This window comes from Vulpes vulpes, chromosome X, assembly GCF_048418805.1.
Source record: "Vulpes vulpes isolate BD-2025 chromosome X, VulVul3, whole genome shotgun sequence".
Classification (NCBI taxonomy): domain Eukaryota; kingdom Metazoa; phylum Chordata; class Mammalia; order Carnivora; family Canidae; genus Vulpes; species Vulpes vulpes.
In genome coordinates, this window is record NC_132796.1 from 117,331,233 (window position 1) to 117,357,038 (window position 25,806).

General features: G+C 45.1%; 1 protein-coding gene across 12 annotated transcripts in view; it reads left to right on the forward strand.

The window, feature by feature from the left end:
* MTMR1 (myotubularin related protein 1) overlaps positions 1–25,806 on the forward strand; it is a 64,353-nt gene that overhangs the window by 11,769 nt on the left and 26,778 nt on the right. For 2 of the 12 annotated variants that reach the window (XM_072743565.1, XM_072743559.1), the window contains exons 3-11: positions 5,803–5,826; positions 8,188–8,238; positions 11,989–12,064; positions 15,142–15,236; positions 15,621–15,728; positions 18,202–18,303; positions 18,629–18,712; positions 19,541–19,690; positions 20,769–20,957. In XM_072743565.1, the coding sequence (XP_072599666.1) occupies positions 5,803–5,826; positions 8,188–8,238; positions 11,989–12,064; positions 15,142–15,236; positions 15,621–15,728; positions 18,202–18,303; positions 18,629–18,712; positions 19,541–19,690; positions 20,769–20,957 (879 nt within the window). Of the gene's footprint in view, positions 1–5,802; positions 5,827–6,420; positions 6,448–8,187; positions 8,242–11,988; positions 12,065–15,141; positions 15,237–15,620; positions 15,729–18,201; positions 18,304–18,628; positions 18,713–19,540; positions 19,691–20,768; positions 20,958–25,806 lie in introns of all 12 variants that reach the window. The other 10 variants (XM_072743568.1, XM_072743563.1, XM_072743567.1 and 7 more) reach the window with 6 other exon arrangements.

Below are 25,806 nucleotides of genomic sequence, written 5' to 3' on the forward strand. Positions count from 1 at the left end.
AGTCAGACTTCCACCACTGCCCGTTGGTGGGGAGGCTGTGCCTCCTACTGTGGTGTCAGTGGAGGCCATGTGAGGGGCAGGAATGAGGTATCCATGCCGCTGGCAGCCAGGGAGATATGAGTGGCAGCCTGGCGGGGGTGCTGGGACTCTCGCCCCCACCCAGAAGTAACCAGGAGTCCCCCATCCTCTGGTGTCCGTGGAGGCTGAGTGGCTGTAATGAGGTGGTGCCCCTGCTTCTGCTGCAGCAGTGTCAGAGAAAGCCTGCTAAAACAGAAGGTTTAGATAAGATCCATACTCTCATAACTAATACTCAGAAAGTTCAGATTGCTATTGGAAATCACTCGTCATAGCACGCACCAGAAAGATTGCAGAGTATGAAAAAAGAATCAATCGGTGACAGAACTGAGATGGCAGATGTTCGAGTTTTGTGAAAATGAGTTTTTTTGGTTTTTTTTAAAAGATTTTATTTTTCATGAGAGACGCAGAGAGAGAGAGAGGCAGAGACACAGGCAGAGGGAGAAACAGGCTCCATTCAGGGAGGCCGATGAGGGACTCAATCCCGGACTCCGGGATCACGCCCTGAGCCGATGGCAGACGCTCAACCACTGAGCCACTCAGGCGTCCCAAAAATGAGTTTAAAGAAGCCATCATAAAATTGCTTCAGTAAACAATTCCAAATATGCTTGAGACAATGAAAACATAGAAAGTGAGAGAAAAGAAATAGAAAAGTTTCATCAAGGAAATGGAAGATAAAGAACCAAATGGAAATTTTAAAACTGAAAAATATAATAACTGAAATTTAAAAAAAAATCCTCAATGAATGGGTTTGATAGCACAGTAGAGAGGACGGGGGAAAGAATTGGATGGGTCTTAAGGGAATTGAGCCGAAAACGCCCCTCAGCAAAGGTCATGTACTATATGATTCCACTTAGGTAACAGTCTTCAAATGACAAAATGTTCATCACGAAGGGATTCCTGGTTGCCAGGGGCCTAGGACGGGAGAGGCAGTGAGAGAAGCCAAAGTGGCTCTAGAAGGTGACAGTAGGAGTCCTTCTGGTGTTGAGATTGTTCTGCGTCTTGATTGTGTCCGTGTCAGTTTCCTGCTTCCGGCATCCTTCTAGAGTTCTGTAATATGCTGCCACTGGGGAAGCTGAATGCCATGGTACGTGGACTCTCCGCTATTTCCCACCACTGCCTGTGAGTCTACAATTATCTCCAAATTAAAACTTATTTTTTAAAAAGTCAAGATTTTTACAGACTGCTCAGTGAGTCTACACTGCACGGAAAACAAATCTCAATTAATACGTCTAAAGCTCATGATTTATCAGAAGTAGGATTTGAATGAAACATCAAGTTACCTAGTAAAGATGTGAGAATTTCGTTAGAGGATAGCGACAGCAGATCTCAGTTTAACTAGTTCAGTTACAGATCTCCTCATCCCTTTTGTAAGTGGCACTTGGGGCCAGCACGCTTCATTGAGGGTGGAATTGAACGGCTGCTTTGTCACCTTTCTGGGGACGGCGGGGGGGGGGGTGCAGCTTCGGAGAATGGAAGGTGACTGTTGCAGGCTAGAGTTTGACAGCGGAGGTCAGGCCCGGTTCAGGTGTGGCCAGTTTCCCAAAGACCAGGCTTATGTTTTGATGCCTAGTTACGATTTGTATTCGCCTGCCCTGGGCCTCTGCCTCTGGCCAGCCGGTGACCACCAAGCTGTGTAGAATCCAGTTGTTGAGATGCCCGCAGCAAGAGGAATGATCTCCTGAGCCAACAGGTCACTCTTCCAAAGCAGGGTTAGAGACCTCTTCTTTTTCACTCATTTTGTAGTGATCTGATAGCCACAGCAAAATTATTTTAAATATAGGCTTCGCGCCCAAAATAGAAAACAATGGTGTTTTTACCTCAATATCACAGTCTTTTCTTGAAAAGAAGCCTCTTAGAGGCATAAGTTCAAAACAAGTCACTTAGAAAACGCTGATACTTATTTGATTTAATATTATCTTATGTGGCTGATCAAACAGATCATAAACTTTGGGTTCGGAGCACTTTGCCTTGAGCCCCGGCCCTTTAATTGATGAGCTGCCCAACAAGTTATTATTTAACCTTCTCGGGCCTCAGTGTCCTCGTCTGCATAGTGGGTGTCACAGCAGAGGCTTAAGGTATTACATCGGGTGGCCTGTGAATGCTCATTTAGCTGACACTCTCAGCCTCCACAGATGTGTATGGTATGTACCAAGCGGTCCTGGAGGAGCAGAGTCTAATTGCTGAACAGCCCTCTCCTTCCCCAGTCACGGTGTGGGCACCCGTTCTGTGCGAGGGGCTGGGCCGCACCGAGTTCCTCCTGGGGGAAAGGGACACCAGAACCTACAGCTGAGGTCGGATGGTGGTGAGGCTTGAAACCGATGCGTAAACGACACGGGGTGAGGCAAGTAAGGGCAGAGCAGGAGTTCTGGAAGCCGTGAGGGCCTTGGTCTGCCTCCTTCAGAAGGGGAACAGGTTCAGGGGTCAGGGGGGTGTAATAGGGGTACAAACAGGGGCCCTGAAACAGCCAGCTGGGGTTTGGATTCCCACTCTGCTTTTGCTGGCTCTGTGACATTTGGGGAGTTACTGCAGCTCCTGCTGCCTCGGCTCTCTCACCTGTCACATGGGGTTAACAGTACCTCCTTCCTGGTGGCTGGGAGGGCTGGGAGAGTTGAGATGACATGTGTGAAGCATCTAGCACAGCACCTGCAACACAGCCACATGCCGGTATTTGTGCTGCCGCCACTGGCTGCATTTGGGAACTTCCTGACATCCTTCCATGCTGTTGGAGGCTTAGTGGTGTCAGCTCTTACCTTATAAAGAGTTAAGACAGGAGCCAGGCAGAGTGAGAGCGCAACAATTGTTCAGAGCTGGCTTGGAGGGCCTGGCATAGGGGTGAGGCCACAGTGGGTCCCGAGGGGCAAAGAAGAGCACACCGACCCCCTTACCAAGAGCGCGTGGTCAGCGGGAGCCCTGGCCTCTCTGGTGCACCCTAAAGGATGGCTTGAAGGGAACCTGAAAGCAGAGGGAGAGAGCTTTAACCCCCATGCAAACTTTTATACAAATTGAAATCTTGGTGCTTGTGTGGGGAGAAGTTCACTGTTCTCTTCTGCTACTTCGCATGGTACATGTGGAACCCTCCTGATGCCTGATGTGTGGGTTTTCCCCCGTCCCAGGCAGGTCTGCAACACCGGCTGGGTGTCCTCCAATTCAGTTCAGTTCAGTTCTGACGCTGACTGGAGTTAGTACAGACCCCACAGGGGAAGGCCTCCGTCCCACGAGACTGTCCCTCACTTCGGACACCAAACGAAAGTAGTGGGCCCCCGGGTTCCCCATGACTTCTGTCCAGCCTGGCTCTAAACGGGGTTCCCAGGACCCCCTTCTTGATTTTGCTCATTTCTAGAACAGCTCACAGAAATCAGGGAAACGTTTACCACCTTTATTAAAGGACATGACAAAGGAGATAGATGAACAGCCAGATGAAGAGATACATACGGCAGGTGCTAGGAGGGTCCCGGGCGCAGGAGCTTCTGGCGCCATGGACTTGGGGCACACCACTCTCCCAGGACGTGAATGTGTTCAGTGCAGAAGCTCTCTGCACCCCCATGCTATTGGGATTTTATGGAGACCTCATCACATGGGCATAATCCATTACCTCACTCTCCGGGCCCCTCCCTTCTGCAGGGTGAGGGGTGTGGAGCCAAACGTTCGAAGCTTCTAATCGTGGCTTGCTCTTTCTGGTGGGAAGCTCCCATCCTGAGCCACGTAGAGTTGTCTCATTACCAGATTACTTAACTGGGTCTTGGTTTTCTCATCAGAAAATGCGGCCAATGATTGTTTTTATCTCACAAGGTTGTTTTGAAAATAAAATGAATTAATACATACAAACTACTTAGAATGGCTCTTAAAATCATTCCATGAATATTTTTTATGATGCAAGGAAAACAGTAAAGGAACTAAAAATTAAATTTCCATCAGCAGAAATGGAAAGAGGGAGATAGGAGTTTGAGAAAGCTTATTTATCTTTTATTTTTTTAAGATTTATTTATTTATTTATTCATGGAAGACAGAGAGAGAGAGAGAGAGAGGCAGAGACACAGGCAGAGGGAGAAGCAGGCTCCATGCGGGGAGCCCGATGTGGAACTCGATCCCAGGACTCCAGGATCACGCCCTGGGATGAAGGCAGCGCCAAACCACTGAGCCACCCAGGCTGCCCTTATTCATCTTTTAGAATGAGACATGGATAGATACTGTTTAAAGTTGACAAATCGAGAATTAGAGGTGTAATCATGTTTGGAGTTATGGAGGCAATCCTCAGAATCAAAAATTGGTCCAGTTAAACATGGTTGTCACGAGGGAATGAACATGCTCAGAGAGGGGAGACCTTTTTTGAGTTTTTATTGCCATCTATGCCCCATTTTGCGTTGTTTACCCTCATGGGCATGTATTTTCTTGATTTTGTACTGACTTTCTTGAGGTGTACTTCACATACTTAAAGTATACAATTTGATACGCGTTTCAATAAGTACATACCTCTTAATCACCACAATTATGAGGATAAGCATCCATCACTCCCTTCTGCCAAAAATAAATAAATTTATTAAGAAGCCAGGTTTAGGTTCTTCAGTATAGTCTGTATTTAGGAATTTATGGGCTTTAGGTCTCTTTCAGCTACAGTATCACCACTTAACTCAAAAACCTTTTTTACTTCAGAGGGTATTTTAATGATGATACAGTGATGTTTTTTTGACATCTGTGGCCTTGTATTCATATGATCTTATCTATCCTGAGTAAAACTTAAAAAGCCAATAATTAGAACCTCTGGTGAATTTTTTTCTTTTTTAATGATCTGTTTTCCACAGAACATGTAGTGCTTACATGGGAGGCTTTCAGACTGTGGATTGGGGAACAGAGACATTCAAGTCTGCCTCACTTTCCAAAGGTCCATCCATTCCCTGGGGTGTTCTCTCCAGCCAGAGCTTCCTGAATGCATACACTGCGTGTTCGAGTAGAAGTCACCGGCAAGGGTGTAGGAATAACATGTCTCTGCTTAATAAAGCTTGGCTTCTCCCCTCCTCCCCTCCTTCCCCTGCCCTCCCAGCAGAGCCAGTTGCCTCTTCCCACCTGCAGCTGCCCCTTCCCTGTTGCCGTAGGAGTTAGGGTGAGGGGCAGGTACCTTTCTCTCCATGGGTGGCCATGGCAGGGAGTTTAACTTTGGAGTTCTGAGTAAAAGTTGAAAATAAAATTTCTATAGAGACCAGCTTAAGATTTATGGTTAACTAGGTTTTATGATACTATTAGTGCTAATAGCTGAGCCCTTCCCTTGGTCAAATGTGGGGGCTTTTGTGGTTTTTGGGTTCCCTTTTTGTTTTTGTTTCTGTGGGCTGGTTTGGGAGCAGAACCGCTGTTTTGTATCATTGTTTCTATGGGGAGAATGCATTCAGTATTCCAAACGGACACACAAGTGAACTTTTCAAACACAGCCTGTTCACAATGGCTTATAATGGTACTTGACAGAAGGGGTTTGTGTTTAAAATAATGTAGTTTGTCTCAGCCTAAGGGCAATAACTTTCTCCAAATCAGAGACTTGCCGGAGAATTCCAGGACAAACGTGTTAAGATTGATTCAATAGCGAATAAAACTTGGAGGGCAAACGTGTTAGGATCGATCTGGTTGGTTTAGAGGATTATTCTGTTCCATCGGGATGGGCTGGTGAGCTTAACAGCCTCTTTCACAGGTCAATAGTCATGTGTCCATGATGATGATATTCTGTATTTTAACTAACAGGTTTTCAGGAGGCCTGATATAAGGGTAAGGATGTGTGGCTTTCGGCACCTGGGCCTCCTACTTGTCGTGTGTCTTTGTGCTTGATCCAACACTTAGTCTATTTAGCGTTCTTTACCTTCTCACTGGGTTTATGAGTCACTCGGATCAACTTGCTCTGCTGCGTCACAGCTTTAAGTGTTCACTAGAAACGCTTTATTTGTTACAGTGTTTTTATGTGCAGTAAAAGCTAGCGTGTCTGAGGGCAGGATGCTCAAGTTGTTGCCAGCGTGCAGTACTGATGTTTGTTGGGTTACATGAATTCTGACCAAATGGAGATTCATGGCAGGGGCTTACATGGCCAGGCCTGCAGAGCCCTCTTTTCACCTCGTTTACCATGTAACTCGACCTAAAGAATTGAACAACACCAACAAAGTGGTGATCTGCCGTCCAGCTTATCTAAGTCAGATTTCAAGTCACCTCTCCGTTTGCATGCTGAATCTAAGAAGCAGAAGTGCTAGTCTTGAGTATCAATGTAACAGAATCAGTTCCATTTAGTAGTTCTTAAAATACAGATGTGGCTGTTATAAGTAGTGGACTGTCGCTTATATTTGCCTCATGATTTTCCTTCCTTTATTTCAGAATATTCATAAAGCAAGACAAAGATTGGTAATGTGCATGTGTTTGAACCTGAATATCAGATGTTGAAAATTAACCTATTTTTATTCAATGAAAATATTGTGGATTTTGACAGAATAAGTTAATAACTTGAGTTTAAAATGGTTAATCTTAGTGAAGCCAATGCAGTAGTACAAAAATTAGCAGGTTAAGTCAAATTCTTGTTATCCCAGTTGGTTTATCTTTGTTTAATCTTGTTTTTACTATGTTTCCTTTAGCTCGTGGGAATCATTTTCTTTCACTGATTCACATTGTTAAATATTAGTGTTTGGCCTTCCATTTGCATGTTCTTCGAACCACTGTGTGGTTTTCTGTTGTTTAGTCATTCACTTTTCTGTTTTTAAAATTTGTATCAAAGAATGATTCCATTTTCTTTGTGTTCAAAAACATGGAAATTTCAAAAACTCTTGCATTTTATTTATATTTTTAAAAAAGTTTTTATTTATTTGAGAGAGAGAGAGAGATCACGAGCAGGGGAGAATGGCAGAGGGAGAAGCAGACTCCCTGCTGAGCAGGGAGCCCAATGTGGGGCTCGATCCCAGGACCCCGGGATCATGACCTGTGCCTAGGGCAGACCCTGAACCGACTGAGCTGAGCCACCAGGCACCTAAAAAAAAAACTGTTGCGTTTTAAAAATTACCCTGCTTTGAAGGGTAGCAGTACCAACTGGGTGCTAAATTCAATCTGATGATAGAGTGTAACAGAGTATTAAGGAGCTGTTTTACCATATTGACAGAAATGAAAGGTGATAAATAGTAAATTCTTTTAAAGCTTTTCTACTTCTTTGCTGATTGATTGCCTTTTAAAGAAATACAGTCATGGGAACCAAAGTTCCATGAAGAAAAAATATATCTATGTTAAATTTCAATTATTTGCGGCCCCAGGGAGTTGATTCGACTTTCAAAAGGGGTTATAATCTTGTCTTCAGCATTTATATTCTTTGTACCACCTGCTGAATTGAAAGCCCAGTTTTGAAAGTTTCCAAAACAAACTGATTCTATGAAGAGGTTAAACTAAGCCTAGTATACCTTTAAAGGAATTGGAAAACAAGTAACCTTGTGACCTTTCAGCTGTTTCTTTGAAGCACATTGGTACTTTAATTAGAAATCTTTACTATGGTATTGATTCATAAAGCACAATATTTATTTAGCAATAATTTACAGATTGTACATGTCTGTCTCCAGCATGTAATCTGTGCCTGTGCATGTGTGTGGAAAGTTCATGAATACTAGCGGACTTGAGCCCTGAATAGTAGTTCTTTAGAGTTTGTGAGCACTTACCGCATTTGAAATACACGTGTCTGAAGTGCCTTCGTATTTTGGCTTGGTTTTGCCCTCTCCTTGGATCTGATGGTATGCTTGATGTAGTATGAGCGTGTCACGTGTCTGTTATTTTGTTTCGTTGCCATATGCTATCGTATTGCTTGGTTTTACCAAAGACGGTCCATTCTTTGAAATCCATGATGTCTGTTTGCTTTTCCTTTTTCTGCCCCGACACAAACACAGAATAGATATTCCATGTTAGGCTGAGGATGCTCTAGAGGGCCAGCACACCATTTCCTTAACTGCAAGGGGGAAAATGTTGGGATTTGCAAAGCCGTGAAAGGTGTGTCAACTTTTACATGCTTAGTGTCTCTTTAAAAAAGAACTTCTGTCCTTTCACCTGTCTGTTTGCACGTGTCTCTCTTTCTCCTCTTTGCCGTTTCTTGTCCGTGCACCTGGTGCTGTGCAGGAGACTCAGGAAGAGCACAATGGCTACCCTTCTGGAGCTGAAGCTGATCAGGTGGCAAGTTCTACGTGTCCATCTGTCTGTAGCTACAGATCGTGTTCTTAGAAGCCATTTCATACTAGATTTCTAGATGATGAGCAGATGCTTTCACCACTACAGTAGTGCCCTCCTGTCCGAGTTTGGTAGATTCCGTTATGACATTATTTGCCAAAATTGGTTTATCCAACATTTTGTCACCCAGAAATTTAGTTATCCGTGCTGCTTGGTTTTCCCAGACGGGGTCAGCTGCGAGGTAAGGAGTCTCAGTCACAACAGGACTCCGAACTGCCTTTACAGAGGTTGTGATTATGCTAAGGGCGCTCCTTGAGGGTGTCGACTTTGCTTTATTCACATTTGTATGGTCCGTGCCCAACATAGTTCCCGGTACCTTGTGTGTATTTGTGGAATGAGTCTATATAGTTTGCGTTGATTAATCAGAAGGAAAAAAAAACATGCATCAAGTCTTCTGGAGTGCTTACTCTTTGCTCAGTACCTCAAGGCCCTCTGGAGTATTTTAAAGCAGCAGAACTTTGTCCAAAGCCTATATAGAATCTCTGTATGTGAAAGCGCCAGAAGAGCAGCTCCAAGGAAACCTTGCCGGCCACCCCCATGCCCAGCTGTGTCTTTGTCTAGCCACCCTCCTTTGGTGACCCTGGAAGCACCTTGAAGAGCCCGATTTGAAAGCCAGTGCTTTTGGCATGCAGCCGTTACAGAAACTGTCTACCCAGCAGCTTCCATTCATGATGAGAAAAGTAGCAGAGAGGCCAGAGCCATCCAGTGGGCTGGGGTCCTCGGGGCCAAATTTGGGGAGTTGGTGGGCCTTCCGCTGGACTTGCAGGGTCACTGGAACAGGGTTTGAATGGGATCACCATAGGGAGTTCCTCAACTGGCCAACACGTGGAGCAGAGATACCAAGATGAACAGGTGTGTTCAGAAGATCAGTTTGCCCACAAGAATATTCCATTCTCTGATTATACTATACATGGGTTGGATAAATCAAGGGTCAAATCATGTCTTGTGCAACTTAGTAGTTGCAGTCAAAGCTTAATATAGCACAAGTGTGAGTCCCATTTCCTAACACCAGCTTTATTAAGAGAATCTACTGTACTCACAAAATAACGAGCCTTTAAGAACTATTCTTCTCTCGAATTCCTATGCTAAAGCTAAATGTGTTTCCTATACAAAAGAAACCTTTTATGGGAAAATCAGAAGCAGTGGGATCATTTGTTTTGTTCTGATAGTTGCTTTTCCATCGCTTATAAAGCATGTCCTGGATTTAATTCTTATTAGTGAGAGGTTTGTCTCACTTGATCTCACCAGCACATTCATGCCTTATATAAATTCACAGGTATTTCAAGCCAAATTTAACGTGACCATCAGAAGAGAAGAGAGAGAGACATGTTTGATCTTCAGCCTCAATCTTGAGAGCCCTGTACATTCTCAAAATGGTCCCAGTCTCTGGTGTCTCCCTCTGCAACATTTTAGTCGCTGGTCCAGTGCTGAGGACTTGAAAGTGTTTGATGTGGCTCGCTATAAAGCTTAAAGTGAATCACATTCTCCCCCCTCCGCCCCTCCCTCTGATCCCCTTCCAGGTTCAGCGATTAGAACAGCTTGCATTAGTACATATATTTCAAAATAATCTATCCCAATTTATTTTTAAATATAAGTTAAGGAATTTAGGTCCATATATGATAATATATAGTGATTATAATAAGCTTTAACCATGTAATAGTTGAAGTAACTTTAAACTTAGGTATCAAGTGAACTAACTTTCTGACTTTGTGTTATAAAATTAGTCACTGGTTCAGGCAAAAGAAAGCAGAACTTCAAATTATGGCTTCTAAGAGTGGTGATATTAGTATTTCGAAAACTAGACATTTAGAAGCATAAATATCGGCTTATGCTTTCTTGATAAAATCAGCTGTATTAAAAATGAATCCATTAACAATTCTCCACTTACCTTTAATGATTCTCTCTGTCCCTAAGAATTGTGACTGAAATGTCTTAAAAACCAATCTGGACCAAAAAAATCAAACTGAATAAAATTGTTCAGAAATAACTGTGAACCCTAATCTTTTTAATCACACATCTTCACAAAGACGATGGACATTCTTATAGAACAGACATACCCCAACCAACATTTAGCATGGAATTTGTTTTTTATATGTTGACCTTTTTCCTTTCTTTTTTTATAAAATGATAGAACTATTATGATGTATAAGTGTTTTTGAATTGACACTTAAGTCCCATTAACAAAACATAGTGAAATATGCTTAGAATTAGGCAAAGAATCAGTTTTGAATTTTCAGTTATTTAGAATTTTAAAAGATGACCATTTTAAATACTTCACAAAAATATGCTGAAAACATAGTATTGTCTGACCTGTTTTCTGCTGAACACTAGTGGCCTCCCGGTGTTTAACTGTGTTTTGGAGAAAGCAGCCCCTGATCAAATAGGTATGGGAAATGCGGCATACTCTAGCGCCCTCTTGCTGATATGGCGTACATTAATATGCTAGCTAACGACTTGTTGCACTAAAATGTAAAAAAACAAAAACAAAACGAAAACAAAAAAAAAAAACAAAAAAAACAACCCACCCACTTAGCTTTTCTTTAACCCAGCATTACCCAAACTTGGAAAAAAAAAAAAAGACCTATTCACATCTCTTGGGAATCTAATGCCCTACGAAACACAGCTTGGGGATTGCTGGGGGTTTGAACGCCTTATTCTTATTCGTGACACATTATGTCCGAGATGCCAAGGAGAAAGTGACCAGTTTCCTTGGCAGCATCTCACAGGGTGGCAGTAACTTGGAATTGGAATAGGCCCCGAGTTCAGGCTCTGGTCCATAGCTTTGTAGTTCGAACACCATTTTCTCAGCTCTCCTGAGCTAACTGGCACCATCCAACCTAGCTCCCAAGAAACTGGCTAGTGGGCAGCAGGGCCAATCTGGACATTTGAAATGTGGGCGTGTGTCTCTGCAGCCATTCAAGACGTCATTTTCCTAGTATCATTGTAGCCAGGAAACCTGATAAGTCATTAGTGGTGTTGGTGAGTGTGGAATCAGCACAGAGTGAATTGGTTCGGGAGAAACCCGGTGAAAACACCCTGCTCCACAGTAGTGCTGGACCTACTCCTGTCTGCCAGACGGGAGCGTACTCTCCCATGGCCTGGACGGGATGCGCACTGACAAGCCCACTTGCTACCCGCCCCACCCATCCCTACGCTTTGTGCACACACACAAAGCGTGGGTAGCTGGACTGCAGTACGAAAGCCTAGGGCTTTCCTTAGAAATGTTACTCCTATGAGACCCCTCCCTGGTTGCTTCCACTAGACTTCAGGGTTTCCCACACCGGATAAAGCTTACAGGCTGGGTGATTTCTACAGCTAGCCAAGCACCTACTTCTAACATTTATTCCATTTGTGTTAGTTTCATGCTCAGAAGGTAACCTTTTTCTGACCTTATTTCCAAATTCTGGAGGCACCTTATAATAGCTGTCTGTGTAGTGATTACAGTATCTATCTGTCATGTCAAGCCATTTCTGTATTAATGCTTTCTAACTGTGAATTTAAATATGTGTAACAACTTGCTAGAATATGCAGCATGGTGTCCTGTGATGCTGAGCTTTGAAATTGTCTCGTTAAGGGGAGGGGGCATACAGTTTGCACGCTTCTGTAGCCATGTAGCAAGAGCACAGAACACTACAATTCCTCCCAGGTATATAGAAGGAAAGTGAGATTTACTCCTGTTTGGTTTTTTGTCAGGCGCTAAGAGATGGAAATAAGCTGGCACAGATGGAAGAAGCGCCACTTTTTCCAGGAGAATCAATCAAGGCCACTGGTAAGTTTAATGAGTACACTTGGCTTATAGAGAGCCATAAAATGAAATGGTACTTTACTTGCGAGCATGGGTGATGTATGTGCTGGAGATCAGCCAAACCAATTTAATTAGGGGACAAATGGACTAGGTCCATTCATTCTTCTTAATGTCTTCATGACCTTAAGAGAGAGAAGACCATATGGGATCACTGTAAGTTCCAGTTGAGTGTTCGGTGGCATCACCAACAGAAGAGAGGCCTGACTTGTCCTGATGAACCAAAGGCTTGATTAGACACTCAAGGTGATGTAATGCTTAGTTGGAGTCCTTTACTTTAAGGGTATATTGACAGAAGATCCGTGGCATATTTTAATAACAGTTTTGAGAACTTGGCAAAAAGAATTTCAGTGGCTTATGAGATTCCAGAAAGTACAATTTGAGCACAAGAGAAAGGGCATGTGTTGCCACCCTGCGCGGTAAGGCCAGTGGCAGGAGTACTGCTCCCCCATCCTCCCTCTGGACGGCCCTGCATGTCAGCAGGCAGTCCAAGTGCTATGGGCAGACAGGAGGGCAGTGGGGTGTGACCTTTTCATCTCACAATTGCCGGGGTTGGGTCGGACAGTCTAGTTTGCCATCTGAGTGTTGCCGTCTTCCCTCGTGGCTCCCTCTCAAAGATGTGTGCTTGGTTTAAGAATGTAATCATCTTGTGTCAGGAATGTTTGAGGGGTGCTGGGTTGCTGTAGTTGATTAAGCATCTGACTCTTGGTTTCTGCTTGAGTCATGATCTCAGGGTTGTGAGATTGAGCCCCATGTTGGGCCCAATGAGGAATCTGCTTCTCCCTCTCCCTCCATCTCTGCCCCCCTCCCCCTCCTCAAATAAATAAATCTTAAAAAAAGAAAAAAGGGAATATTTGAGTGGCTGGGCTCTCCCAGGACCTCCAAACAATACTGCTGCTGAGTATTCTAGTCTGTGGCTCCGGACCCCGCTTATCCCATTGGTAGTTTTGAAACTTGCTTTCTTTCTCTTTCTCTCTTCCACTCTCTCTTTCACTCTTTCACTCTCTTTCTCTCGTTCTTTCTTTCTCACTCTTTCTCTTCCTCCTTCCCTCCTCCCCTCCCTCCCTTCTGAGAGAGGCTGGAGGCAAGGGAGGGGCACAGGAAGAGAAGAGAGACTATCAAGCAGGCTCCATGCCCAGTGCAGAGCCCTGCACAGGGCTCAGTCTTCAGGTACCCTGAAACTCTTTCTTTCTTTAGCTTCTGGAACTTCTTTCACTGGTGGTCCTCTGGCCTCTCTGAATGACTATTCCTTCTCTGGGAGTTCTTCTAACCCTGCCTCCATGCTGCTTTTGTAATGATCTGATTAAAATGCAGAGCTAATTATGTCATGCCTCTGCTTCTTCTCCAGACAGCAAGCTACATAGATTTCAAGTGTACAACATGAAGAGTTTTGACACATTATGCACCTGGGAAACCATCATCATAGTCAAGATAATGAACATACCCATCACCCCCAGAAGTTTCCTTAGGCCCTTTATAATCCTTCCCTCCCACACCTTCTCCCCCATCTCCAAGCACTGTAGGCTAATTTATATTTTCTACAGTGTTATAGAAGTGTAATCATTTAATATTTTCTTTTTTGTCTAGCCTCTTATACTCAGCCTAAGTATTTTCATATCCATATTATGGAATGGGTCAATAGTCATTCTTTTTACTGCTAAGCAGTACCCTATTATGCTACTACACTACAGTTTGCTTATCCATTCATCTCTTGGTAGATATTTGGGCTGTTCTACCTGTTGGCTATTACACACAAAGCTGCTATGAACCTTCACAATTAAGTCTTCTCTTGCCTCATGTCCTATCATCCCCGTTGCACCCTTTGTCCCAGCCACACTAACCTCCAACAACTCTGCTTTCCCCTCCCTCCCTCCCTCCCTCCCTCCCTCCCTTCTCCCCGTCCCTCCTCACCTCCTTGCTTCCCTGCTGAGCCAAGTGGGTCCTTTTCTGAGCTCTTACTGTGCCCACTGGGTTATGATAGCATTTGTGAGGCTGTCGTACAATGGGGATTTTCTGTGTGGTGCCTCTTATAGGGCTTGGCTGCTTGTGAGTAGGAACTGTGCCCAGTAATCCCTAGAACCCCAACAATAGTCATGATCTCAGGGTTGTGAGATTGAGCCCCATGTTGAGCCCAATGAGGAATCTGCATCTCCCTCTCCCTCCATCTCTGCCCCCCTCCCCCTCCTCAAATAAATAAATAAATCTTAAAAAAAGAAAAAAGGGAATATTTGAGTGGCTGGGCTCTCCCAGGACCTCCAAACAATACTGCTGCTGAGTATTCTAGTCTGTGGCTCCGGACCCTGATCTGGAAGCTGATCAGTGCATACTGAGCTGTAGAAAAGTTTAATGGAAGTGTTTTGAGAACTTGGCTGAATGACAGCGTTAGTGCTTTTAATGGTTCCACTCGGACTCCTCTGTAGCTGTATACAATCCTGCTAGTCCAGTGGAGTGGCCCTTAGAGAAGATGGTAAAGATATGCTATCTTTGTGGTAGGTGTGAGCTGCTTCTCACTCACAGGACTCCAGAACGTTGTTGATGGTGATACTAAATAAGTTGATATTAACAATAAGAAAATAAAAACTGATATGGAAACGGAGAAGGAATTTGAAGCAAAGAAGTCATTTTCCATGCCACCGATGCGGTTCTGGCTTTTGTCATTTGTGAAACAGTTTCCTTTGGAGGTGTATTGGCTTTCGTTAGCAGGAATTGATGAAACCACAGCCCAGGGTCTCCGGAGTTTAATTACTCTGTTTCCAAATATGACAAATTTATCACTCAGGGAAAATGGTAACCACCTGGAAAACGATGACAAAATGTAACTTGTTATGGGGCCCTTGACTTAAAACCTCCCTAGGTAGCAAATCAGGATTGTGTTTTACAGAATGGAATTTTCTTAGAAGACTATTTGTATCTTTATTTAATGTGATAAAAAAAATGTAAACTTCCTAGCAAAGTGGAATCACAGATATGTCTATTTGGAAACCTAAGATTTCTGGAAGCGCAAGTCTGTGGCAGAAGTTGCTACTTGGGGGTTTTTCTTTCAGTGAAAGACGTCATGTACATCTGCCCGTTTGTGGGCGCAGTGACCGGGACCCTGACAGTGACTGACTTCAAGCTGTACTTCAAAAGCGCGGAGCGGGTGAGTTTTTAAGTGGATGTGTCGTCTTTCACAGCCCTGCAGAGCACAACCCACGGTAAGGAGAGAGTACAGAGAGCCCTGAAATCCTGTCACCCTGACAGAGCCACAGGGTGGGGGTGGGGGGTTTCACAGGTGCACATTGGCAGACAGATAAGGCATCTGGGGACAATGCTATGAACGTCATGCTTAGAGCTGGGGGTGGGGGTGACTTGAACTGTAGCCTTGGCATCTACCTCATAAAGCATGTTATCAGTCAGACTCCAGTTTCGTTGTTGGGGCCAAGGGGAAATGTGAAACAAATCTGCATTTTCACCCAGAGAAGACCTCCGGTATGAAAGCTCTGCTGACTGGCACTGATAGGCCTTCATTAATTTGTAAACCCAGGACCCGAATTTCATCCTCGACGTTCCCCTTGGCGTGATCAGCAGAGTTGAGAAGATTGGAGCGCAGAGCCATGGGGACAATTCGTGTGGAATAGAGATCGTGTGCAAGGTACGGTGTGGACACAGGGGAACCTGACGGGGCGCTCAGCTAGCAGCTTTTTCTGACACATTCTTCACAGTCTTTGGGCAGTGAGGGTCACTGGGACTGTTAGTAACTACAGTGTTTTCAGGACTGAGGCCTCTTCAAATCTCGTAGAAGCTAATTCATACCACTCTGGGAGCTGTGGAGGTAAACCTCTTCTATTGAAGTATTCTAATCAACACAGACCTATAACCTAAATGTTGATGTTATTTGTTACATTTCAGAGAAACCAAGTGAAAAGCAGAGAGGAACACCTTTTTTTCCAGTTTGTTGTTTTAAAACTACCCTTTAGAACAGTGGATGGTCAGAGACTTCCTGAAGGGACAGCGATAGTCTATATAGATTCTGTGATTAAAAACACGATGTGGGGATTTTCACCTGCACTGTGCTTATGTTTGGTTTTCTGCTCTCCCTCCAATGGGTTAAGTAGAAATGTGTGTGATGATTTTAATGATGACTAGTCATTTAAGAAACACTTTTACTGATACATCTTATTTCCAAAGACTTTATTTACCTCATGGGATACGCTTTATTAACAACCCTCCCTAAAGTCCCAGGAAAGAGAGCCTGTGCAGAATTGCCAACGTCCCTTCCATGGTCAGGGTTTGGATTCCTGCCGATCTGTCTGTTTCGATCACGTCTCTGAAGATGGCTCCCTCTGGTTGGCCCCAGACTGCAGCTGAACCCATTTGTTTTTTTTTTTTTTTTCAGAGAATCCTTTACTCTTGTAGATCATGGATCTACTGGCATTTAGACTCCCTGTGGCCACTTCATGGCAGTGCTGTCCTGTGACAAATTACATTTGTCCTTCTCAGGCCAGGGTTCCACATGCTGAGCTGTGTGAAGCAGTTGTCAAACCTAGAGCAGATGGGTGATTCGATGAGCCCTGAATTTTGGGAACATGACATTTCCCTATTAGAACTCTCCAGTAGCTTCCCTTCATCCTCAGGCTAGAGGGAGGACTCACCAAAAGCCTGTGTGTCTGAGCTGCATGATTGCTCTGTGCAGCTTCACTTTCGGCCACCCTCCCCTAATTCTTGCTAGCCCAGTTCCTTTAGCTGTTCTCATTCACCTCGTGTGCTCCCCACCCCTGACTTTGGACTCTTCGCACATGCTTTCCCTTTGCTTGGAATGATTTGCTCTCTCAGCAATCCTAAATAGCAAGTGAGCTCAGTCAGCTACCAGGGTGTGTGTGTGTGTGTAGCCAGAGTAGCTTGGAGGGTGGGCGCATTGGGAAGTGACGTTGCTTAGGCGAGTGCCCTAGGGCTGTTGAATGAACATGTTTTTATGGCCGAGGTGAGCCTTTGCTAATAGCTGCTTTAAAATGTTTTCCAGCCTAGCATCACTAGGGCCACATTCTCAGCCCTCTCAGCTCATGCCTCAGAGCCTTGCAAGGTGTTAGGTTTGATTTCTTTTAACAGGTGGTACACAATTCCCAAGGTGTATAGGGAAGAGCCAGTCTCTCTCCAGCCAACCCCCAGCCACCTTGTTCCACTCCTGTCAGGCACCCACTGCTACTGATTTCCACGCACACCCTGTGTGTACAAGCCTGTCTGTGTGGTCTTTACAAATAGTAGTGGTAGTGTCTTAGGTAGCCCCTTCTTCCCCTTTCTTTCCTCCCTTAACAGTCCGTCTTGGAACTCTTTGGCCTCAACACACGCAGAACTTTCCAGCCTCTGTCAACGGGCATTTCAGGCATTTCCATTTCTTCTCTGTTATATATAATATTGCAGGAGTAACTTTGCCACTTCCCAAATTGCTCTTGCTTTAATCTGCTTGTGGTCATATTTATCTTCAAATTTCCTGTAATGTTAAAGAAGAATGAGACTTTTGTGTTTAACTAATGGCATAGGTGTAAAAAGGTCAGGGAGCCCTGCTCATACGGGTCCTGGGGAGAAATCTGAGCCCCCTCACTGGACGCGCTCCCAAGGGCTCGCACTAGGTCTCTCAGTCAGCAGCATGTGTGGTGGGGCATTTAAGAAACTGATTTTGAGAGATGGCATTATAATTTCTGTAAGGAGTGCACCGAGGAACATAGTCTTTACGTGATACAGACTTCTGGCTCTGAGTACACAGAGAAATTTCTGTTTTATTGATGGTGCAAAATCTGCATTTGACTCTTTCGGCAGCTTAAAGCTACTGGCTGATTTTGTGGCACACCTTTTGCAGTAAGTGCACAGGCCCCGATGGCACATCTTCCAGGCACTAACCTTCTTCTTCCAATCTGATGACTTCTTCCCCCAACATGTCCCCTCCTTTGTTCCAGTTCCCTCAATTGCTATTATCTTGTTGGAGGTGCTTTTGTTAATTGTCTTTTGTTAGTGGAAACAATCTCTACCATGAGAAATGAATAAAAATATCTCATGTATCTCTTTATAGTATGGTGTCTCCTCGTAGATAATCAATGTTCAATAAATGAGTTTTGCTAATTGTTTAATAGGATATGAGGAACTTGCGACTTGCTTATAAACAGGAAGAACAGAGTAAACTTGGGATATTTGAAAACCTCAACAAACATGCATTTCCTCTTTCCAATGGGCAGGCAAGTACACCAAAATAAACTTTTTTTTGCATGCCTTTGTGTGTGTGTGTGTGGGGGGGGGTGTCCAAAAAGTCATGTTTAATTATTCCTTTTTTCCAGAGGTTTCCTTTATCTCTTTTCTCTGTTTGTGACTAATATTAGAATATTTAAAATTTGTCAGTTCTGTGTAATGATTAAGGAAAGTGCCAATTTGTTGCTTCAAAATTTACAGATCAAAGTAGAAATCTTAAAATATTTAGCTCACAGCTGAATGAAGACCTTTAATATTGAGTATATGATATAGTAAAGAAATACTGATGTGTTTTTGTGTGTTTTTTGTATCTAGACACTCTTTGCATTCAGCTATAAGGAAAAATTTCCAGTGAATGGATGGAAAGTTTATGATCCTGTATCTGAATATAAGAGACAGGTAAAGTATATTCCTCATCAGACCAAAAATAGTGGTTTGAGCATCTCTTTTTTACCAGGTTAGAAATGTAGTGGAGAAGAAACTGTTTGAAACAAGCTGTGCATGCGTATGAGTTACCTAGCTTGTAGGCTCTTCGTCTCTGGGATGCTCCATTCTCTCAATGCCAAACTTTGATTATTCTGCTCTTCATCCTTTTTCCAGAGGGCAATTCGAGTACAAGCACAGGGGTTTAAAAAGCAAATGGGCCAGATGGTTTTTATTAGATATTCTGGTAATGAGTTGATGAGTAAGGATCAAAACCAATGGCTTAAATTAGATTAAGTGTATGGCGTGACTACATCAGTCTGGTATGGTGTTCTGTACCTAGAAAGCCTTCAGCACATTGTCGGTTTCGAGATATTCCGATAAGATGCTATTTTCATGACATTTAATCTTTGTCTCCACTGTGTATTTGGTATGGGGATTTATATTACTTACTGTACATGTTTGCAAAAAGTTTCTGTGTCTCTAAAGAACTTTCATGGGTTTTTCAAAAGCAATACCATGCTCACTCTTTATATAAAACACAACAAGAAATGTGCAGGATTGGGATTCTAGCATGTAACTTTTACCATTTTAAAATATGTTTGGAAATTCTTCTGCTTCATTAAATTCTTAAAAATGGATAAGACATGGGTTATGTCAGATAAACATATATTTACACTTTAAGTAGCAGTGAATAACAAATTATAAGTGGATTTTAGGAGAAAATAAGAAATGGATTTGGGTCACACTACTTTTTGAAAAAACATAGAAGTTTGCTCTCTGCCCTTCTCTAACACCCTGCAGGGCTTGCCAAATGAGAGCTGGAAAATATCCAAAGTGAACAGTAACTATGAGCTGTGTGACACCTACCCTGCTGTCATTGTTGTGCCAACTAGTGTAAAGGATGATGACCTTTCCAAAGTGGCAGCCTTTCGAGCCAAAGGCAGAGTCCCGGTAAGTAATAAACATTATCACTTAGGCATAAACACAGACTTTTTTAGATCTAATATGGAAAGAAGCAAGACAGAAAAAACTCTAGTGAACAAAACAGAAAGTGGAAAAATATGCCTAAAGCCCTCTAAAGGCAGTTGAGACTAACAAAGGAGTGGTGAGAAAGAGCACGTTGTTGCATTAACAGCGTACATCGCTGGTTTTGTCGAGTTGTCTGAGAGCAAATTAACTTTCTTAGATGCTGAGTGGAATGCCTACAGCTGCGTGACCCAAATCCATAGAGAAGCCAGCAGGGGATGAAGTGTTTTAAACAGCTTTATTGAGGTGTTAACTGATAGACAAAACCCCTCGCACAGGTGCAGTTTGAGTGAATTTGAACATTCATGTACACCAATGACACTCTCACCATAATCAGGGAGGGAGTGAACGTTCTGGAGCATAGAGTTTGTGGTCCAGTGTAATTCCGAGTCTCTTGGCCGCCTGAGGAAGATGGGAGGTTTGGGGGCAGAGCTTTAGACCTTATAAAGGACTGTCTTTATTTTTTTAAAGATTTTATTTATTTATTCATGAGAGACACAGAGAGGCAGAGACACAGAGAGAAGCAGGCTTCTCACAAGGAGCCTGATGCGGGACTTGATCCTGAGACTCCAGAATCACACCCTGAGCCGAAGGCAGACGCTCAACTGCTGAGCCACCCAGGCATCCCAAAAGACTGTCTTTTACTTTGCCCTCCTGCCACATATGTGATCATTGAGATACAAAGATGTCTTTAAGTCAGGAGACAAAATAAAACTAGTCATTCAGATAGGAGTGGGGCTTGACTTGTTAATCACGGTTTGACTTAGTTTCTGTGTTTCTTAGAGTCACACAATTTGGAGGTGGAAGGGGATTTGGGGATCTTATCTAGTCAGACTTCTTTCAATCTGACCCAGACAGTGGGTTCCACGGCCACAGATTGGTTTGACCTTTGAGGAAAATATGCAGAAGAGGCTGTGCTTGAAAAGGTAACTTATTTTTACTGCCCAACAGGGCATACATTGTTTTAGGAATTGTACTAATGTTTGCCGCTTACAAACACTAGGTGTTATCATGGATTCATCCAGAAAGTCAGGCAACAATTATCCGTTGCAGCCAGCCACTTGTGGGTCCCAATGATAAACGCTGTAAAGAAGATGAAAAATACTTGCAGACGATAATGGATGCTAATGCACAGTCTCATAAACTTATCATCTTCGATGCCCGACAAAACAGTGTTGCTGATACCAACAAGGTACGTTGTTAATAACATTGCAGAAACAGTGCCTTTTTTCTCCTGTCATGGCCATAGATTGTTCCACAGTCCAATTACACTGCAGAGTTCCTCCCCACCTGAAGGTGAGGTGTTTGTGATCAGCCTCTAGCTGTTCCTCGCTGGTATCTGGCATGTGGGGCTCTGTGCACCGTCTCTCTTATTGCTTCTCCACGATCCTGTGTGCTTAATTAATTAAGCAAAGACCCAGAAAGAGAATTCTCACCTAAAGAATCAAGTAAGAGTCTTAATGAAATGATTGTAAGGCCCTTGGAAGTCCCTTTAACCTGCAAACTATGACGATTGCTTGATTAATTCCTATCTGGTCTGAAGCTTTCTTTAGAATGGCATCTCATGTGAAACCAGGCAAGTATATAAAGTTTCCAGAAATCACATGCAGGAGTGTCATCTGCAGACAGCTCCCATTTGATCCCTAGTAGCTAAAGGGGCTGGGATCCTTCGTGCCCAGCCACAGCTAAGAGGCCCTGCCCCTAGCACCTGCTCTCCAGGTAGGAAAAGCTCTGAACTGCGTCATTTCTATTGCCCACGACTGCCTCTCTGTGTTGCTGCAGGCGTGCATCTGGCACTCAGAGGACTTGGCCCTCTATGAGTAATTTCAGAGATCAGGAAGATGGTGGCAGCCCTTACCATCTCATCATGCTCACTTGTAAAATGACACTTGGATAACAAACGTGATGCGCCCCTACTAGGGGCAGGTGCTGGGGGGAAATAACAACATAGATAAGGTGAGGGGCTCTGTTATAGGAAGTGTCAGCTCAGCATGTGGGGGTGAGCACAGGAGAGGGACAGGCTAGCCTTGCTGGTGAATTTGGGTAAGGCTTCACGGAGGATGTGGCATTTGAACTGGCTTTGGATGGTTAGCAGGAAGAGGCGGGCAGGGGTACCTATGTGACAGTGTGCCAGAGCTCATCACTCACAAGAATGGCAAGGAGGAAGACGTCTAAGGGTGTGGTCACCAGCCCCATGCCACCACCGGACATGGCATTCTCAGTACCTGGGTGCTTGCTGGGTGTCATGGCTTGCAAGGTATTGGGGAGGCTGTCACACCATCTGCCATGTGGCCACCTGGTGTGGCCTGGAGAACATAGAGCAGCTCTGTGGGTGTGAAAGGTGCCTGGTTACTTGCTCCATGATCCTAGGCAGTGACTTCATCTCTCTAGACCACAGTTGCCTCATCTCGAAAGTGAGAGTGACAGGATGTCTACTCCTTGGGATAGATGTGAAGGAAGGCCATAGGGGACCTTGCACAGGTCCCGTCCCAGAGAAGGCATGGTAGCTACCATGGTTTATGGTAGCTGTCCTTGCTCCTGACCTCAGAGTGAACTGCTCTGTGTGCCGGACCTTCATGACCTCTCACCCTCTGGATCCCTCTCTCTGGCCTGGCCAACTCTGTCTCCTTCGCTGGTTCCTCCCCCTCTCCCTAACCTCCAGATGGCAATGCTCCTTCAATCTGGCTGGGCTCCTCTTTTGTACTTGGCACCATCTCCCCAGGCCATATCCTCCGACTCCATGAGTCCACATACTCTCTGTATTTGGAACTTGATACCTGAGTTTCCATCTCACCCTGATTCCTCCTTGGGTCAAGACAGAATTTCCATCCTGTTGTCTGGTTGACATCTCTGTTCAGCCATCTCCCCAGTAACAACCTCTACATATCCAACTGGGCCTGAGAGATGGGGCAGTGAGAACCCTGGGCCTCAGAACCAGTTTGGCCTGGGCTTTCCTCCAGGGTCTGCCCTTGATGCCCGGCTGCACCCTCAACAAGCCTCAGGTGCCTCTTCTGTAAGATGGGAGGAAAGAGTGTGCAGCGTCGAGGTGTACCAGGATGACCACAGCACAGGGTGCTCCTAAGCTCGCTGCCCCAGGAGTCTGGCCCAGGGGTGACTGGGGGGTTCCCATCATGGAGATGATTGGCTTAGGGACAACGTGGGGAAGGACATACATAGGATAGGAGTTTCCTGAGGCCTTGCACCGATTACCACAAACGAGGTGGCATGAAACAACACAGATTTACCCTCTCACCGTTTGGGAGGCCAAAAGTCTGCCAGCTGCCTGGGCTGTGCTCCCTCTACAGGCTTTGGGGGATGATGTGTTCCTTGCCCCTTCCAGCTTCTGGTGGCTGCTCCGTGTGGAGCCACGACATGCAGCTGGCCCCCTCTGCCCGCACATGGCTTCTCCTCTCTGTGTCTGCGTGTCCCCTCCTCCCTTCTTGCAAGAGGTGTTTAGGGCTCGCTCAAGATAATCCAGGAAGGTCCCTTCATCTCAAGATCCTTGACTTGATGACCTCTGCAAAGACACTGTTCCCCAAAGTCACATTCACAGTCACAGAGAACCTTTGGGTGTCGATATCTTTGGGTGGGGGAGTGTTTTTCAGCCTGTCACGGGTTGGCCTTCTCTGTTAGTTCCCCACGCTCACATGGCTGGTAGGTCATTAACCCCGTCAGTCTTCGTACTTCTCTAAGGACCTGCTGTCACCACTGCAGTACTGTCCCAGGCTAGGAAGAAGCATGAGAAAAGCTGTATTCGCAGAAGCGGTCTTCTAAACATCCAGTGGAGCAGAGGCCATCCTCTGTGTGTGACCTCATGTGGAAGAGACAGAAGCAGGACACCAAATTGTACGTCTGGAACGATTTTATCTCTCATGGTGTTGTGTCTAGGAGCCAAACAAGAGTTTTTATCTGTCCAAGTCCCTGTTAGCTCTTCTGTGTATATTATCATGTCATCTGCAAGTAGAGATACTTTACTTCTTCTTTTCCAATTTGGATGCCTTTTATTTCTTCTTCTTGCCGAATTTCCTGGCAAGAACCTCTGGTACCATGTTGAATGGAAGTAGTGAAAGTGGTCATCCATGTCTTGTTCCTATTACGGGGAAAGCTTTCAGTTTTTCACCATTGGGTATATTAGCCGTGGGGTTTTCATGCATGCCCTTATCAGGTTAAGGAAATCCCTTTCTGTTAATTTTTTTCTGTGGCTTTATCATGAAAAGAGTATTAGACGTTCAAAGGCCTTTTCTGTATCAGTGGAGATGATCGTGTGTTTCCTTTTCCCTTCATTCTATTAATGTAGTGTATTCCACTGACTAATTTTTGTATATGGACCACTGTAGTAGGTTGATTAGCATCTCCCCAAAATTCATGTTCATCCAGAACCTCAGAATATGACCTTATTCGGAATTGGGTTTTTGCAGATGGAATTAGTGAAGAGGAGGTCCTACTGGAGTCGAGTGGGCCCTCAATCCGATGGCCGGTGTCCTTAGAAGAGGGCCACGCAGAGAGGGAAAGTGGCAGTGTGGCCATACGCTGAGCAGTACCCACGATCGCCAGTTGCTACCAGAAACCAGGAGCGAGGCACATTCTCCCTCTGAGCCTCCAGTAGGAGCTAAGCCTCCCAGACACATTGGGCTTGGTCTTGTAGCCTCCAGAACTGTGAGGGAGTAAATGTGTGTTATTTTAAACCCCCAACTGGTGGTTCTGTTACTGTGGCCCTCAGAAACTCCTACCGCCTGCTTACATTGGTGGAATAAATCCCCCATGGTCATGGCGTAGAATCTCTAATACACTGCTAGATTCACTTTGCTAGTGTTTCGTAGGGGCTCCCTTCAGTCCAGTGTCTACATCATGGCCGGAGTGACCTTCTCAACATCTTGCTTTGTGTCTTGAGGCAGTGACATCTAGTTCCTGGACAGGGCCTCTGAAGCCCTCCACCCCCAGGCCTTCCTCCCTGTCTCCACAGACCCCAGGTGTGGGATGCTTCTTTCCATTCCTAAAGCATGTTCCCATGGTCATGTCCGAGCCTTTGCCTCCTTAGCTGAGCCCTCCCTCATCCTTGGATGACATGCCAAAGGTCACTCCCTCGGGGACATCTTTCCAGATGAGCAGAGGTCTGTCTGTGCGATGGTGGCCTGCACACAGCTGTGGTCCCTTCCGTGCGTGTCCAGCAAGCGGGCTGTTGGCTCTGAGTGGCAGGGACTGCCGGGAGGGTCCCCAGAGCCCAGCTATTACAGAATAGCTGCTCCGCGACCAGAATGAGGGGCTGGCTGGTGGCTCGGGTTCCTCTCTCCACGGACAGTCACAGAGCTGATGGCAAGTGGCCTTGTATGTGGATTCCAAAGTCCAGACTCCATTGTGGAGCCAGTGTGATGGCACCGAGGGCTTTTAAGTCAGATTGTTTCTTGAGAAAGCGAACATGGAGGGAAGGAATTTAGTTTTAACAGTTGTGTTTGAGGAGCCTGAGTGGGGAAGAGAAGGCTCTGGAACTCAGAGAAAGGTCAGGTCAGAGGTTGAGATTGGGGCCCGGTGGCGAGCTGGGTGTTGGTTGCAGGCTGGGGGCAGGTAGAGGTGAGGCCACCAAAGGAGTCCGGGTCATGTGAGCCATTGTGGAGGGCAGGAGAGGAACCCATGGGAGGAAGGGGCACTTCGGGTGTTAGGAGGAGACCCCAAGAAGGAGGGAGGGGTCCTCGATGTCAGGAGAGGAGGAGTGTCCAGTGGGAGAACTGGGTGGGAGAGGTGTCTTAGCTCGGGCTGCTTCGACAAAGTATCGTAGGCTGGGTGGCCTGTGAACAAGAGACTGTTATTTCTCACGGCTCTGGATGCTGGGACGTCCAAGGTCAGGGTAAGAGCAGATTCCGTGTCTGGTGATAGCGCACTGCCTGGCTTTTACAGAGCCACCTTCTCAGCGCGTCTTCACAGTGCCCAGAGCAGAGAGGCCCGCTGTCTTCCGTCTCTTCTTATACGGGCACTAATGCCGTCAGGAGGGCTCCCCTGTCCTGACCTAATCCCCTCCCAAAGGCCACGCCTTCTAACACCGTCTT